The sequence below is a fragment of the Alligator mississippiensis genome, chromosome 5 (assembly GCF_030867095.1).
Source record: "Alligator mississippiensis isolate rAllMis1 chromosome 5, rAllMis1, whole genome shotgun sequence".
Classification (NCBI taxonomy): domain Eukaryota; kingdom Metazoa; phylum Chordata; order Crocodylia; family Alligatoridae; genus Alligator; species Alligator mississippiensis.
The window spans coordinates 91,692,838-91,708,927 of NC_081828.1; the positions used below are offsets into that span (position 1 = coordinate 91,692,838).

The 16,090-nt window shown below is 44.9% G+C and overlaps 1 protein-coding gene across 6 annotated transcripts in view; it reads left to right on the forward strand.

The window, feature by feature from the left end:
- Positions 1–16,090, forward strand: part of COBL (cordon-bleu WH2 repeat protein) — a 273,635-nt gene that overhangs the window by 144,830 nt on the left and 112,715 nt on the right. For all 6 annotated transcript variants that reach the window (XM_019483861.2, XM_019483865.2, XM_059728586.1 and 3 more), the window contains one exon: positions 12,103–12,297. In XM_019483861.2, the coding sequence (XP_019339406.2) occupies positions 12,103–12,297 (195 nt within the window). The remainder of the gene's footprint in view (positions 1–12,102; positions 12,298–16,090) is intronic.

The following is a 16,090-nucleotide window of genomic DNA, read 5'->3' on the forward strand; positions in this document are numbered from 1 at the left end:
CTTAGTTTTAGTGTGCATAATATATGTGTGCATGTGTGTCAGACTAATAAATTAAAGCAAAGTATTAATATATTAGAAAAACCTATATATATATATAGAGAGAGAGAGATCTATTTATCTATCTATCGAGAGATATCTATATAGAGAGTCTTGTCTGTCTGTCTGTCTGTCAGACAAGTATACAAAAATTATGTTTCTCTGAATACAAATGGGGAAAACTCAATGCTACCATATGCATTTGCAATGCCACCAAAAAAACCTGTGTTTAACTCCACCAAATAAACATATTTAAAATTAAACTAGGAATGTATTAAACCAGGAACCAAGAAAATATTAATGTATTAGAAAAACCAATATATATTTATTTATTGTTTTACTAATACATTAATACTTTGTTTTAATTTATTAGTCTGATGCTTTTTTTGCTACAAATTAGGGTAAAATTTTCAGAAGCACCTATGGGATTGTGGAACCTAAGTACTCTTTTCATAAGTGACGAAGGACTAGACTTTTTAAGCACCTTTAAATACGAATAGAACTCCCTTAATTGGTTTTCAAAAACTTCCAGCCACCAAACATGCATTGATTTCAGTGGGTTACATACCTACATACTTTGGAGAGATACAGGCTTCAAAGTTTTTAAAAATAGTTTGTAAGCTTCCAAAAATATTTGGAAGCTTACAAACTATTTTTAGGTATTAGTTATTTTACAGTCTTACTTTTTCATCTTCTGTTTTTTCCACCAAATCAATTAAATATAGAACAAAGTTAAAGAGGATGATAGGAAAACTGAAAAGTAGTGTACTTAGAATCTTAGAAATATATGGTGAAGTACATCAGGGAATGATGGGAATGGCTTTGTGCCATAGATTAACCCAGGGGCAGGCAATTATTTCAGCTAAAGGGCTGCTTACTGAGTTTTGGCAAGCTGTCAAGGGCTGCATGGGTAGCCACACCCTCTGGTCGCCATGTTGTGACTGGAAGTCCCACCCTCTAACCCCTGACCTTTGCCACCAGAAGTCCCTCTCCTTCCCCCAAAAGTACTCCTTTCAGCAAGGGGGTTTCCCATCTCAGAACCAGAAAAATACCAAATTATATTCTAAAAGCAAATGTCTACCGCATTCTTTAATTAATTTCAAAAAATATTTTTGTCCTGATTTACATGTATTTGCATAGTGTAGAGATGATTGCACAACAGCTTAAAATGGAGTCTTACTCTTGCTTATTGTGGGGGGTGGGTGTATGGGTATGTGGGGGAGGAAGGATATGGAATTTGTGGGGAGCTGTGTGTGGGAGGAGGGTGGCTGGGGTGTGTGAGTGGGTGAGGGTGTGGGGGTTTGCATGTATGGCAGTGCGAAGAGTTGTGTGGGTGCATGTGTATGGTGGGGTGTGCATGTGGGACTCGCCCTATGAATACACACACGTATTGTCCCTATCTGTGCACGCACACACACGCACAGGCACACTCTGCCTCTGCCTGTGCGTGTGCGCGCGCGCGCGCACACACATACACACACACACACACATATATATATATATACACATACCAGTGCGGCTCCATGCTTCCAGTCCAGCGATTCTGGGGTTTCCATGAAGACCAGCTGGGACCTACACAGGCAGGGCCATCCCTGGGGGTTACCGCTCCACAATCAGTGCTGTATAGGCCCTGCCACAGCTGATATGCCCTGGGTCTGCACACTCCTAGGGACAGCTCTGTGCGCGGGCAGGGAGCACGGCTAGGTGGAGGGATGGGGCTGTGGGTAGACAGGGAACTGTGTCTAGGGCAGGGTCTGGGATTGTGGTGTGGTGACAGCACAGGGCCAGGGCCTGGGACAGAGCCACAGTCCACTCCCTGCACAAACCTGCACTTGTCGCAGGGTCATGTGGGCAGTGGTTCACAGCTCTGCTCTGGGCCCGATCCCACACTGTCACTGCCTTGTGATCCCACCCTGTGATTTCCAGTCCATACACCTATCCCACTCCTGAACACTCCTCCCCACCCACCCATAACCCCATCCCATCTGTCTGGCTGTGTGCTCTGTCTACAGGGATCCCACTCCTGGCGGTGGGTGCAGGGCAAACGGGGTGTCTGGGCAGCAGGGTCGGGTCCAGCAGCAGCAGCTGGAAGGATCCAGGGCTACCAGGAAGTGAGTCTGGCTGTTGCACCGCTCCAGCCTCACTGTGTGCCTGAATGTGGTGAGACTGGCTGCATACACCACGGCCTGGGCTGCCTCTGCCTGAGCTGGGTGGGACTGAGGGACATGCAGCAGGCCAGACAAAATGCCTTGGCAGGCCGGATCCGACCCATGGATTGTATTTTTCCCACCCCTACCCTAGAGTCTCCTTCCATTCACCATTGGAGAAAGTACACCTGTACTGGGTGCAGCTTTCACACATGCTCTTGTTGACCTGACTCTTCTGCTGGAGTCAGAAAAGTTTTGACTTCAATAGGAGCAGAGTTAAGCCTTAAGAAGATGTTTTGTATATTTTTATCATGCATTTTTTTTTCTTGGAGCACCCTCTTCAACAGTGGTGTATTGGTTTAAATTCAGATAAATCCTCTACCACTGCTGGTGACCAGTATTTGCAAGGAGGAGGATAGACTTGAAGATCAGAAATGTCTTTTTCATGTCTAACCCACATGGACCTCTTAGCAAGGTATCCCAAGCTTGTTGCACATTAAAAAAGAATAAGCATCAGCCTTCAGAGTAGACTTGAGTTTTTATTCAGTCTTCCTCTGAAAACACAAAACCAGAAACTTCTTTATATTCCAGGCACTATAGCACAGTATTTGCTTAGGAATAAATAGATTCTATTATATAGGAGCCAGTTGTAGTAGATAGGGCATCACAGACAAAGAGTTTGTGCATTTTGTAGAAGAGGTCAGTTTATTTCCTGCTGCCTAACAGATACAACCAAAAATAAAGCACATGTACCACTAAGAAGATGAAGCCAGAACCATTTTATTATTTCACAGGCTGAGTTTTTCATTGAAGAGGTAAGAAGTTTCAGAAACTGTGTTATTAAGGTTAGAGAAATTAGAAATAAAAGACACATATTAGACTATGTTCCAATCCCTCTTTAAATGCTGGTTACTGTTGGTGAGAGATTTTTCCAAGGGTACTTGTATCATGTGCTGCTTATGCGAGGTATATAGTACAATGGGCTAGAGGTCAAACTTGTAGCAAGCAGCCTGCATACTAATAAGGGGCACCTATACACGAGCAGCAAGGCTACTCCGACTTGCTGTAATTACAGTGTGCCAGGCAGATTAGATTAATCAAATCTGCTGGAGCATGATAATTACCGTGCTCCAGCAGACTCTAGCATCTTGTGTCAGTGTCCCCACACTGAAAAATGGCAGCAGGGGCACTTTTTTAAATAAAGCTTCTTTGACAAGCATTTAAGTCATTAAGTCAATGTTAGGTCCACTTGAATAGTAGATAAAGGATTACACTCAAATCAATTAAACTTGTACAAATAACATCTGAGTTCATCTTCACAGTACCTGCACAATCCTAACCTTCACTAAGCTATCCAAAATTTGTATGGTATGTGTCTTCTTACTAATATCTTGCTAGTATTTATTCAGAGTAATCCATCTCTTTATGGCAGAAGCATTGGTGGATTATTTCCTGAAAACTAGGCAGTCCAGCTGTGTACTTATCCATTCCCTTTGGCTACAATTACTGATGCCTCTGCTACCATTAGAGCCAAAATACCAAGAGGAACTTCTTCAGGACCAGGTGTTACTACAATACCAATATTTTGTTTGAGGTGATTCCTGCTTTTAGCCTAGAGTGTGTATTCTACCTTTTTCTGCAGTCTTTGCTTTGCAACATTCCAGTTGTTGTAGAATTGAATGTGATATATCAAACCAAGAGATTTTTTTAAAGTTCATATTTGAAGCTAATGAAAGGTACCAGAATGACATTACAGTACTATGGCGCATAGTGCCCTGCCCACAGAACAGATGTAGCAGAGTAGATGTAACATATAACTGGAGTACATCCATGTATGGGTATAGAAAAGATGAAAAGGGCAGGAGAAAAAAAGGAAAAGATTTTGCTGTATATAGTGCAGGACAAACCTATTCAGAAGATACGTCTGTTGAAAACCTCTGGGTAAAGGTCAAAGGACAGAGTAATACGGGGGATTTCATGATGGGGGTCTGCCAGCAAAGCAGGAAGATGAGGTGGAGGAAGCCTTCTTCAGACAGCTGACAGAAGGTTCCAAATTGTGGAACTTGAGTCTCATGGGGGACTCGATTAGGACATCTCCTAGGAGAGAAACAGAGCAGTGTACAAGCAGTCCAGCAAACCCCTGGAGAGGATAACTTTTTTATACAGATGGTAGAGAGGCCAACTAGTTGAGGGGAAGCTCTTCTTGATTTACTACTCACAAACGGGAAGGGATTGATTTAGAGCAGGAGTGGGCAGTTATTCTGGGTGGAGGGCCACTGAACAAGGTTTGGTGAGCTTTTGAGGGCCATGTGGGTAGTCCCACCCCTTGACAGTTGCCCTGCCCCCTGATTGCCATCTTGGGACCGGAAGTCATAGATTCATAGATGTTAGGGTTGGAAGGGACCTCAATAGATCATCGAGTCCGACCCCCTGCATAGGCAGGAAAGAGTGCTGGGTCTAGATGACCCCAGCTAGATGCTTATCTAACCTCCTCTTGAAGACCCCCAGGGTAGGGGAGAGCACCACCACCCTTGGGAGCCCGTTCCAGACCTTGGCCACTCTAACTGTGAAGAAGTTCTTCCTAATGTCCAATCTAAATCTGCTCTCTGCTAGCTTGTGGCCATTATTTCTTGTAACCCCCGGGGGCGCCTTGGTGAATAAAACCTCACCAATTCCCTTCTGTGCCCCCATGATGAACTTATAGGCAGCCACAAGGTCGCCTCTCAACCTTCTCTTGCGGAGGCTGAAAAGGTCCAGGTTCTCTAGTCTCTCCTCGTAGGGCTTGGTCTGCAAGCCCTTAACCATACAAGTGGCCCTTCTCTGGACCCTCTCCAGGTTATCCACATCCCTCTTGAAGTGTGGCGCCCAGAATTGCATGCAGTACTCCAACTGCAGTCTGACCAGCCTGTCAGTCCCATCCCTACCCTCTGATGTTTGCCACCAGAAAGTCCCTCCCCTTGGCTCCTGGAAATACTCTTTTTCAGAAGAGAGGTTGCTATCTTAGAAGCAGACAAAACTAAATCATACACTAAAAGTTAAACACCTACTATAACATATTTTAATTTTATTACAAAAAGGATTTTTGCCATGATTTGTGTTTTCATAGTGTGTGTAGAGGCAATAGCATAATAACTCCAAAAATAGATTTTTAGTCTTGTTTATTGTGTGGGTGGGTGTGCGTGCATGCAGGGGGTTTGTGACGGGGTGTGCCTGTGTGTGGGGGGGGGGGCATAAGGCATGTTGGAGGGCTGTGGGGGCAGGGTGTGTGTGTGGCATTTGTGGGGGGAGGGTGGAGGGGTGTGAGGACCCACGCACTCCCCCCATGGCTCAGCAGCTGGCAGGGGCACTCATGACCAGCACAGGCACTGGTGCCCAGATGTGCCTGGCTCTGGCTAATACTACACATCGTAGCAAAGGGCACAGCCTCCTCCAGGCAATCTCTATTGCTGGTGCTCCCCAAGGTGCATGTGCAGCCTCCACTAGACTGTCTCTATCACCAGCACTCCTTGCCACACACATGCAGCCCCCACACTCATGTGCCATGGCATGAAAGCCCCACATGGTGGAACTGGCTGCTTTCCCCACCCCTGGACCTTCAGGGAGCGGCACAGGGTGTTGGCTCCAGCATGCAGGGCTTTCCCCCCATGCTGTACGAGTGTGGGGGCTGTGCATACGTGGCAGGGAGCACCAGCAATAGACACGGCCCGGCAGAAGCTATGCCCCTTGCTGCATTGTGTAGCACTGGCCAGAGCCACACACTGCTGGGCACCAGTGCCTGTGCTGAGCACGAGCACCCTGAGTGCCTCTGCCTGCCAAAGATGCACTCCATGGGGGAAGTGTGTGGACAGAGGTTTCCCCCCCCCCCCCCCGCCCTCCCTCACATCCACACCCTGCCCAGCCAAGTTTCACACTGCCACCACCTCCCTGGTCACAGGCTCCATGTTGCCACTAGCCCCATGCTCTGCACTCCTGCCCAGCTGCAGCTCTGCCTCCACCCCTGCCACTTCCCTACCTGCTGCTGAGAATGAGCTGGATGCCAGGGAAGCCGAGCAGGTCCCCAGAAGCTGGAACAGCAGCCCTGCCTGGAAGCTGTCTTATGGCCAGGCTGGGCCATTCTGCCCACAAGGGTGGGGGCAAGGTGGGATAGGGTATGTTGGGGGTGTGCATATGCATGGTCATCTTGCTCCCACCCTTGTGGGAGGAAGGGCTGTGTGAGGTACAGTTTGCTGGGGAGCGCCACGGGCCAGATCAAAGCGCTTGGCAGGCCAGATGTGACCTGTGGGCTATGTTGTGCCCACCCCTGATTTAGAATGTGAAGGTGGAAGATAACTACGAAATGATAGAATTCAAGATCATAAGGGAAGAAAAGGAGAGCAGCAGAATAAGAACACTGGACTTCAGAAAAGCAGATTTAACAAACTCGGGGAACTGGTGGGCAGCATCCCCTGGTGACAAGTCTGAGTAGAAAAAAAAGTCCAGGAGAGTTAACTGTACTTTAACAGGACTCCTTTATGGGTACAAGACCAAGCTATCCTGATGTGACAGAAGAGCAGCCTGGTTAGACAGCAATATCTTCAATGAGTTGAGACTAAAAAAGGAATGCTATAAAGAGTAGAAACTTGGTCATAGTACTAGAGATGAGTATAAGTGCACATGGGGAAAAAATTAGGAAGGGTAAGGCATGTTTCAAGATGTGACTGTCAAGGGACATAAAGGGCAATAAAAAGAGATTCTACAAGTGTGTCAGAAGTAAGAGGAAGACCAAAGAAACCACAAGTCTTTACAGAATGCAGAAAGCAATCTATTTACAGATGGTGCAGAGAAAGCTTGCTTTACTTCAGCCTTCACAAATAGGGGCAGTTATCACAAAGCTAAGGAACTAAAAAGTCTAGAGTTGTAGAAGAACAAGTTAAGAGTTACTTAGAGAACCTAGATGCTTTCAAGTCAGCAAAGCTGGATGGGATGCACCTTGGGTACTGAAGGAATGGGCTGAACCAATTTCAGAGCCATTAGCTATCCTCTTGGAGAACTCATGGAGGTTGGTGAGGTCCCAGATGACTAGAGAAGTCTAAATGTAGTGCCCATCTTTAAGATAGGGAAGAAGGAGGTTCTGAGGATTTACAGACCGGTCAGTCTTATTTTGATACCTGGAAAGATTATGGAGCAAGTTCTTAAGGAATCTATTCTGAAATACATAGAGGAGAACAAGGTGATCAAGAGCAGCCAGTATACATATGAATAAAAGGGCAAATCGTACCTATTCATCCCAATTTCCTTCTATGAAAAGGTGACATTTTCTGTGGATTGAGAGGGAGCTTTAGACACTATCTTCCATAACATTCTCATTAACAAGCTAAGAAAATTCAGACTAGATGAAAGACTGTAACATGGATATATAACTGGTAGGATCATTATGCTCAGCAAGTAGTTATCAATGGCTCAGTGTCTAGCTGGGATAAGGTATTAATTGTGGTTCCCCAAATATCTGTCTTGAGTCCAAGTGACGGGATTAAGTGTATGCTTAGCAAATTTCCAGACAACACCAAGTTGGGTGGAGTTCCAGACACTCTGGAGGGTAGGGCTAGGATTCAGAATGACTTGGGTAGACTGGAAAAATAGTCCACAATCAACCAGATGAAATTCAACAAGGAAAAATTGAATTTCTGCACACAATTATTCCATCCCACGTGCAAAGCCCTGAACAGGAGACCGTCACCATACTCTGGGGATGCGTTCTCATATCCCCCGCGAATGGCGAAATCCACAAATAAGGCATTGTGTTCATGAATGCCATCTGCGTTCGTGAACACAGTGCCCACAATGTCTGGGGGGGTTGGGGCATGGCTGTGCTGGTGACGGCAAGCACAAAGCTCCCGAGGAGCTCCTTTAAGTGTATTTAAGATGCAGGTTCAGCATTTGCAAATATATGGAACTGCAAATGCCGAACCCGCAAATAGCAAGAGTTTCCTGTACTTGGGATGGAAGAATTGTGTGCACAGATACAGACTGGGGAATGATTAGCTAGCCTGTAGTAGATCAGAATAGGACTTGGGGGTTACAGAAGACTATACACTGAATATGAGCTAACAGTGTGCTCTTGTTGCAAAAAAACCCAAGAGCATACTGAGATTTATAAACAGGAACATCACTTCCAAGTCAAGAGAAGTAATTCTTCCACTCTGTTTGGTACTGGTGGGGCCTCACCTGGAGTACTAGTTTTGGGCCCCACACTTCAAGAAAGAGGTGGACAGTTTGAAAAAGTCCAACACAGAGCAATAAAATGATTAGGGGCCTGGAAAGCAAGACTTGTGAGGAAAGGCTGAAAATATATAGTGTGGAGAAGACAAGGCTGAACAGGGATTTGATAAGTCTTCAAGTACCTGAAGGCAGCTACAGAGAGGATGGAAATGGGCATTTCACTTTTTTCTGTAGGGGACAGGACTAGTAGCAGTGACCTGGCCTCAAGCTCAAGGAATTTTCTGACTATGAGGGTGGTCAAGCATTGGAACCGCCTACCTAGAAAAACTGTGGACTCTCCATTTCTGGCAATTTTGAAGAGCAGGTTAGACACACTCTTGGCTGAGGTGGTTGAGCCAGGGATACTTCTGCCTTGAGCAGAGCAGGGGTCTGGATTAGAAAACCTCTTGGGCTAGGGATAGACATTCAAAAAGCCTGAGCTGGAATTGATTCAATCTTTGCAGGTTAGTCTAACCTGCCTAGGTTGAACCAGTTTGCAACTATTCACACATTCCCTCTGGACTGAGGAAATGCTGGCACATGCCTGCAGTGGCTCAGGCTAGAAACTGGGGGATGCTAAAGCAGTTCTTCCTTCCCTTCTACAGTGTTGAGCTGAGGTGGGGGAGAGAGGGGGTGGCTAGGACCCAGCAGGATACTTTGATTAGAGAGGGGTTTAAAACCCCACTGTGCCTGCACCGTCCCAGGCATCTCTCTGCTTGCTGCTCAAGGGGCAGGAGTATTGCCAGACCCCCTAGCACTCTGAGGCAAAGGTAGGGTGTGCAGTGCATGCATCTGTTGATGATACTGAGCCTTTCAATCTCCTGCTCCCTGCTTCTTCATACTGTCTGCAAACCTGACAGGCGAGGGAGCCAGCAGGAGCCTGATAACACAGCATTTATCAGCACATCAACAAAACAAAAAAGCCTCTTATTAGTTCAAGCTCTTCTTAAACAGCTTTTTCCAAGGAAGAAATGGAGGGACCTTACCAGCTGACCTGCTGATTATGTCCAAAAAGCCCTAACCAGACACTGTTCTGTCTGCCTGTCCCAGTGAATTTAGACACACGCACACACCTCTCAGTATTAGCTAGTATACCACGTGCCTAGGGTCCATGAGGCTGAGGTCCGTACTGCAGGAGATGGAAGGGTGGGAGGGGAGAATCCCTGCTTGAGCGGCAAGTGCAGGACTAGGCAGGGGAAAGCAAGGCAGACCCTGCTATGCCTGCACTCTCCCCCGGAGCTCTGGATAGGGAACAGAGGGGTGGGGCCAGCCCTGTTCTCTGGAGCAGAGAACACAGCCCACAGCTGCAAAGTGTCTGGGATTCCTGTGGGGCTCTGGTTTAACTTACACCAGGAAGAGGTCTGGGACAGACATTCCATAAACCAGTTTGACCCAAATCAGTTAAGTCTGATACTACAGTCAACCAGGTTTATCTTAAACCAGTTTCAGCCATTTTGAAACTGGTTTATGTGCACTGAACTTATATTGTTACAGGTTTAAACCAGTTTCTGATCACTTAAACTAGTTTGTGTAATGCCTGTCCCTAGCCTTCAGGTCTCTTCTAGTTTTACTATCCTATGACCTTGGCAGCAGCATTTTGCCCCAAGTTATTAATGAACTTCAATTCTGACCTAGGGGACTCTCATGGTCGCTTATTTTCTCTTTGTTTGCTTAGCCTTGTTGCTTAGATGGGCAACAAGGATGTTTATAATGCACGATAGACTTTATGAGGGTATATGGCTAAGGGGAAATGTATTCAATTCTTTTCTCTATTGACTTTTGTCAAGATCTCACAGCAATGGGACTAACCTCTGTAATGTGCATCATTTTTTCTCACAGCTGAGGGTGCAAGGAAAGAGAAGCAATATGTGTGTGTGCTGTAGGCAGAGGCAACCCGAGCAGGGCCCAGGGCAAATTGGCCCATGCGAGACCCCAACCCTGCTCCAATCCCAGACCCAAAGAAGCTGCTGCCACCATCAGCAGCAGCGGTGATGGCAGGGGGGGAGGTCAGGGGAGGGGTGTAGCAAGTAGCTGGACGCGGAGCTGCCACTCTGCCTGGCTCCGCACCACTGCTGCTCCGTTCAGCTCTTCCCGGCCCCCCCAAAGCGCGGGGTCCAGGGCAGTCATGCTGATTCATGCCCCCATTTCCCCCCCCCCCCCCCCCCCCGGGACAGCCCTGGCTGTAGGGTTTTCACTCATTTACTTTTGAAAAGGATAAATGCATACACATCTTTGAGAGTTCAGGCTAAAAAAGACAGGGTTGAAGAACTGCCCTCTTTCAATTGGAATAGAAATGGAAAGGCTTACAAGGCCTAGTCCCTATCATTGTTTGTTCAGTTGTCTCAGACCGGGCCCCAGGAAAGTTGTATTTCCTGGACACACCCAGGTAGTAAAAAGTTCAATTGTACCTGAGGAGCACAGTTAACCAGAAGCGGTCTTCATCCTGGTTTTTTAGGTGGCCTTTTAGATATCGATGGCAATTCTTTATAGCCAGGACACAGCTAACTCATGTCATGTTTAAAAAAATGTTTTGTGAAATCCAACCCATGTCTTCTCCCTCTCCTCCAAAATGCAACATCAAGATTTCATTAAACTAAAAAAAATGGTTGACAAATTATGTAGAAGAAAAATCATTTCTAAGCAACAGCAAAGAATACTTGATAAAATGAAATTATAATCATCGGAGAAATGCATAAGTAATTTAATGCATCATTTTTTATAAGATTTTATTTCCTGACCATTCCTTTTTGTGTATTTGAATATATATTAAAATACAAAGATATATACCCACCCACTCACAAACTCCATACCACACACATGCACACAAATATTTAACTAATGCCCTCATCCAACACATTGTAATTAATTAAAGCATTTCCACTGACTTTACTGAGCTTTGAATCAGGCCCTAAGAGTTGTACAGTTAGGCATGTTCATCATATATACACATAGAAACAGGCCCACTTCTGTTCTGATCTACTTCTGTGTAAATCCAGAGTGATTCCACTAAACTGAAGTCATGGGAGCTATTTCTGGATAGGTTCAGTCAGTTCTTGTCCATTCCTCTGTAAATAACGAGTGACTATTAAATAAAAAATTAAATAGGCGAGAAGAGAATTGGGCCTTTTAGATTTGCATTGAGGGTAATTGACAGTGAAATGTGTACTGGGATATAACCTGCAGCATATAATTTATCAGAATTATATATGTGATTCTGATGTAAGTATAAATTGTGCCCTCAGGAATTACAAATATAGCTTATTATTCATTATACTATATTATATTTGGCTGATTGTGATAATACATTTGAACAGGGTACACCTTTTAAATAGAAAGAAATGGCTCTCTAAAGAAGTAGGAATTTCCTACTTTGATCAAGTTCCCATCAATATTACTGAGCTTGACCAGGTGCTGAACATTTCTACCTGTTTATATTGTCATGTAGGGTTTGTCTCTTGCAACTCTCACTTCATGCCAGAGAGGTTAATAACTCTTAGTTGATTTTTTTTGTTTTAATGTCCAAATAGTGTAGTTTCCAGTGCAGTGAGCTTAGCAGAGGAACATGCAGTGTTATTTAGAGCATAGTCTTAATTAAAGGCTAATCAGATATATTTTGTTTTTCTTGTTTCTTTTTCATAGTCTATAAAAAGTGATCATGACCAAATTGTCCATCTGCTTGCAGGGTTTTTCAACTGCACCAAATTCCCCTTCGGTGATGTCACGTTCCATTACACTGGGTCCATCACAATCTCTTGGCAACATCTCGGGAATGACGGCAAACCCAGAAATCAAGAAACGCAGAGCTCCTCCTCCTCCCACGGTGACACCGCAGTTGCAGGACACAGAGAGGAATGGCCAAGAAAAGACAGCAGCCCAGGTGAGAGAGCCATAAGGAAGAGCAGTGTTGCTGCACAGACTGACTAGAATGGACCCATAATCTGTCTAAAAACAAATTCCCAATGGTTGGGTGATTTGGTCAGCCATTATCTCCAGCAGCCAGTTAAATGCCTTACATCAGTAGCTCTGTTATTCAGTAGTTCTCACTCCTAGAGATTTATATACAGTCTCTCTGGTTGCTGGAATTGCTAGAGGCCTAAAGCGACTCCTAATTGCAGGAATCTTTTAAAATAGCTTTCATATGGAAACCATAACACAGTTATTCAGAATAGATGACAATGAAAAGAAGTTCAAAGAACTTAGGTTATAAAAAACCAAGAAATATGCTTCAGAAATGCATTGAACAAACCTGGGTAGTGTTGCTTGTTTGTTTCTTGTTGTTTATATAGTGTTACTGGTATGCATGGCATTTTATAGGTCTGAAAAAAGACATCGTACAGGTGTCAGATTTTTGTCCCAAAGGGCTTCCTGTCTGAAGGTTAGATTAGTGTTTATCCTATATGTATACGCACAGGCTTGGAAGAGAGCTTGAGACTTTAATACTTCTGGTCTGAGAAGGAGAGCAACCCAAAGGGACCGTTACATACCATGCATTTAGATGGGAGAAAGCCAGAGCCTTGACTGCACCTGGAACTCATGAAGTAGCATTGGTGTCCCAGAGGACATATACCACGGGCGACCTGGGGGAAAGTGGGCAGCGGAGTCCCCCAGGGCTCGGTCCTTGGGCCTGCACTGTTCAGTTTCTTTATCAGCAATTTGGACGATGAGGTGAAAAGCAACCTGTTCAAATTTGCTGATGATACCAAAATTTGGGGTGAGGTGGGCACGCTAGTAGGGAGGGAAAGACTGCAGATAGACCTGGATAGGTTACAGGGGTGGGCTAACAAAAACAGGATGCGTTTCAATAGTGACAAGTGCAGGGTGCTGCACTTGGGCAGTAGTAACCAGCAGCACACTTATAAGATGGGAAACTCCCTTCTTGAGAGCACAGAGGCAGAAAGGGATCTTGGAGTCATTATTGACTCCAAGATGAACATGGGCAGACAACGCGAGGTCACGGTCGGCAGGGCTAACCGGACCTTATTGTGCATCCACAGATGCATCACAAGCAGGGCCAAGGAGATGATCCTCCCCCTCTACGTGACAGTGGTCAGGCCGCAGCTGGAGTACTGTGTCCAGTTCTGGGTACCCCACTTCTAGAGGGATGTGGACAACATTGAGAGGGTCCAGAGGAGGGCCACCCGCATAATCCGGGGACAGCAGGGCAGACCCTACAATGAGAGGCTACGGGACCTGAACCTGTTCAGCCTTCACAAGAGAAGGCTGAGGGGGGACCTGGTGACCATCTATAAACTCACTAGGGGGGACCAGAAGGGTTTGGGGGAGACCTTGTTTCCCCTAGCGCCCCCCAGGATAACAAGGAATAATGGCCACAAGTTGTTGGTTTAGATTAGACATCTGTAAGAACTACGTCACAGTAAGGGCGGCTAGGATCTGGAACCAACTTCCAAGGGAAGTGGTGCTGGCTCCTACCCTAGGGGTCTTTAAGAAGCGGCTTGATGCCTACCTGACTGGGGTCAATTGAGCCCAGTTTTCCTCCTGCCCAGGCAGGGGGTCGGACTTGAAGATCTACAAGGTCCCTTCCGACGCTACTTCTATGATTCTATGATATGATTCTATGACACATGGGGGGTGCACACAGGTACAGATACACCCCCTGTGTGTGGCAGTGCACCCCTGCAAAAAGGTGCTGCCAACTGTCGGTGGTGCCTGTGGGCAGTCACCACTTGCCACACTACCGGTAGCATTTGTGGGCAGTCTGATTCCTGCTGGCCACTGCCAGCAGTGTCTGCAGGTGGTTGCCAACTCTTGGTCAGCACTCGCCGCTAAACCACCGCCCCCACCACCGACAGCACCGGCGGCGTCTGTGGGAGCTCCACTGCTTACTGCCACCGCACTCTCACTGCTGCCATGCCCTGCGAGCCACCGAGGGAACGCACCATTCATGACATACCATGGCAGTTTCTACCCCTGAAATGAGTAGGGCCAAATAATGGCAGATTATGTAGAGTGTAATCTGGTTTCCAGTTTGTGGCAGTGCAGCTATTTGGCCCTATTTGTGCAAAGGCACAAGACATCCCTGAACAGACACATATGCAAGGAAGGAATAAAACCTGCAATATAACAGAATGACTGACAGTAGAATTAGTATCCTGATGGGATTGCTAGTCCTTTAGTTTTAATGATTACAGGGAGTTAGCAAACAGTTATTGTTGGACGTGACCCAGTGACTGAATAGTTTTCTTATGTGCCTTGATAATGACTTACCTTTTGTCTGCTTTCCACTTAAGTAACTAGTTCCTGGTCAGGTGGCCAGACAACAAAAGTAAAGTACTCTAAATGCTCCATGTGACAGAAGGTTGTGTGAGCAGAGTAAATACACTCAGGATGATATTTGGGTTTTTTCTCTCCTATTCTCTTTCTCCATCTCAATGCATGTATCAGTGAGACAGTCTCAGAATAATACCTTTGACCATAAATCTCTAGAATTTCTTGTCAAAAATAAGTTTCCCTTGGCACAACATTACAATATTATTTAGTTTTGTATGGGTGCTTTCCCCTACCTTCCCTTTCTAAGTGTTTTGCTTTAAAAAAGATAAGTGAGCTCTTGCTCACAAAAGCTTCTACATCTCTGATTTGGTTAGTCTTTAAAGTGCACCTCTACCCTGCTTTCTGCAACTTATGTTGTGATGTGTATTTTTTTTCATTCTTTTTTGCTACTTTATAATATTTTATGCTGTTAATTCTGGCCCCTAGAATTGTAAATAATTGCTTTTAAGATCGTCACTATTTCTGAGCAAAAATGTAATGGTAGCTCCTAACAAGTTTACACCGGGTAAATCCTATATTGTCCTACTTTTTTGCTGAGTTTATCTTCATTTGATGTGGCTTTCACATTTTTTTTGTGAAGAACTGAAACACTGAGAGCTTCAACTGTTTTCAAACATGCCAGGTTTCACAAGCTCAGTTGGGAATCACAAGACATGTTGTTCCATGTCTGTAAAGGTCCTGATTTTCTGGATTTTGGGGGGGAAATATTCTTGTTATTTTTCACAAGCAGTATACAATGTCATCGTTGTTTTTAATTTATTTTAAAGAAAACATTTTGGAAAGCAGATGAGTGATTTCACAGGATGGCTTCCATAATTGTCTTGATTTGGGGCATTTAGAAGTGTTTCGTATAGTTTACCAAGTCAGTAAAGAACATTGGGGATTATCAGAACAATTGTTTAAATTCATCTGAGCATTTCTTTGTCCTGCTTTGGATGATGAAAGTGTATTTATCAGAACACAATTGTGCAGGTCAAGTTAGTAAACATGGATACGGTGCTTCTGGAGATCCTTGTTTTGAAAACTGTTCATAGATTGTCCTGAAACTGAAGTGTAAGCCTAAGGAATACAGTTGAAATGAACCTACATTTTTATGTAGCAGTGGAAAACTGAGGAAAGAGATTGATTGTTTTGGTATTATATGGTAAAGTAGCAACAGGAGCATTGTTTATACAGAAACCCAAACAGTTCTAACTTATCTCCATGCAGATTATTCAGTTTGCTGTGAAAATGGAGTAAATCTCAGGGTGTAAGTTTATTTCTTTAGTTTATGGGAACGAATTAGCATTTAAAAAAAAAATATTTTTTTTCAAGGAAGAACGTCAATTCTTTATTAATGGACTTCCTTCCATAAAAAAGATAAGATGTTTGTTTAGAAAACT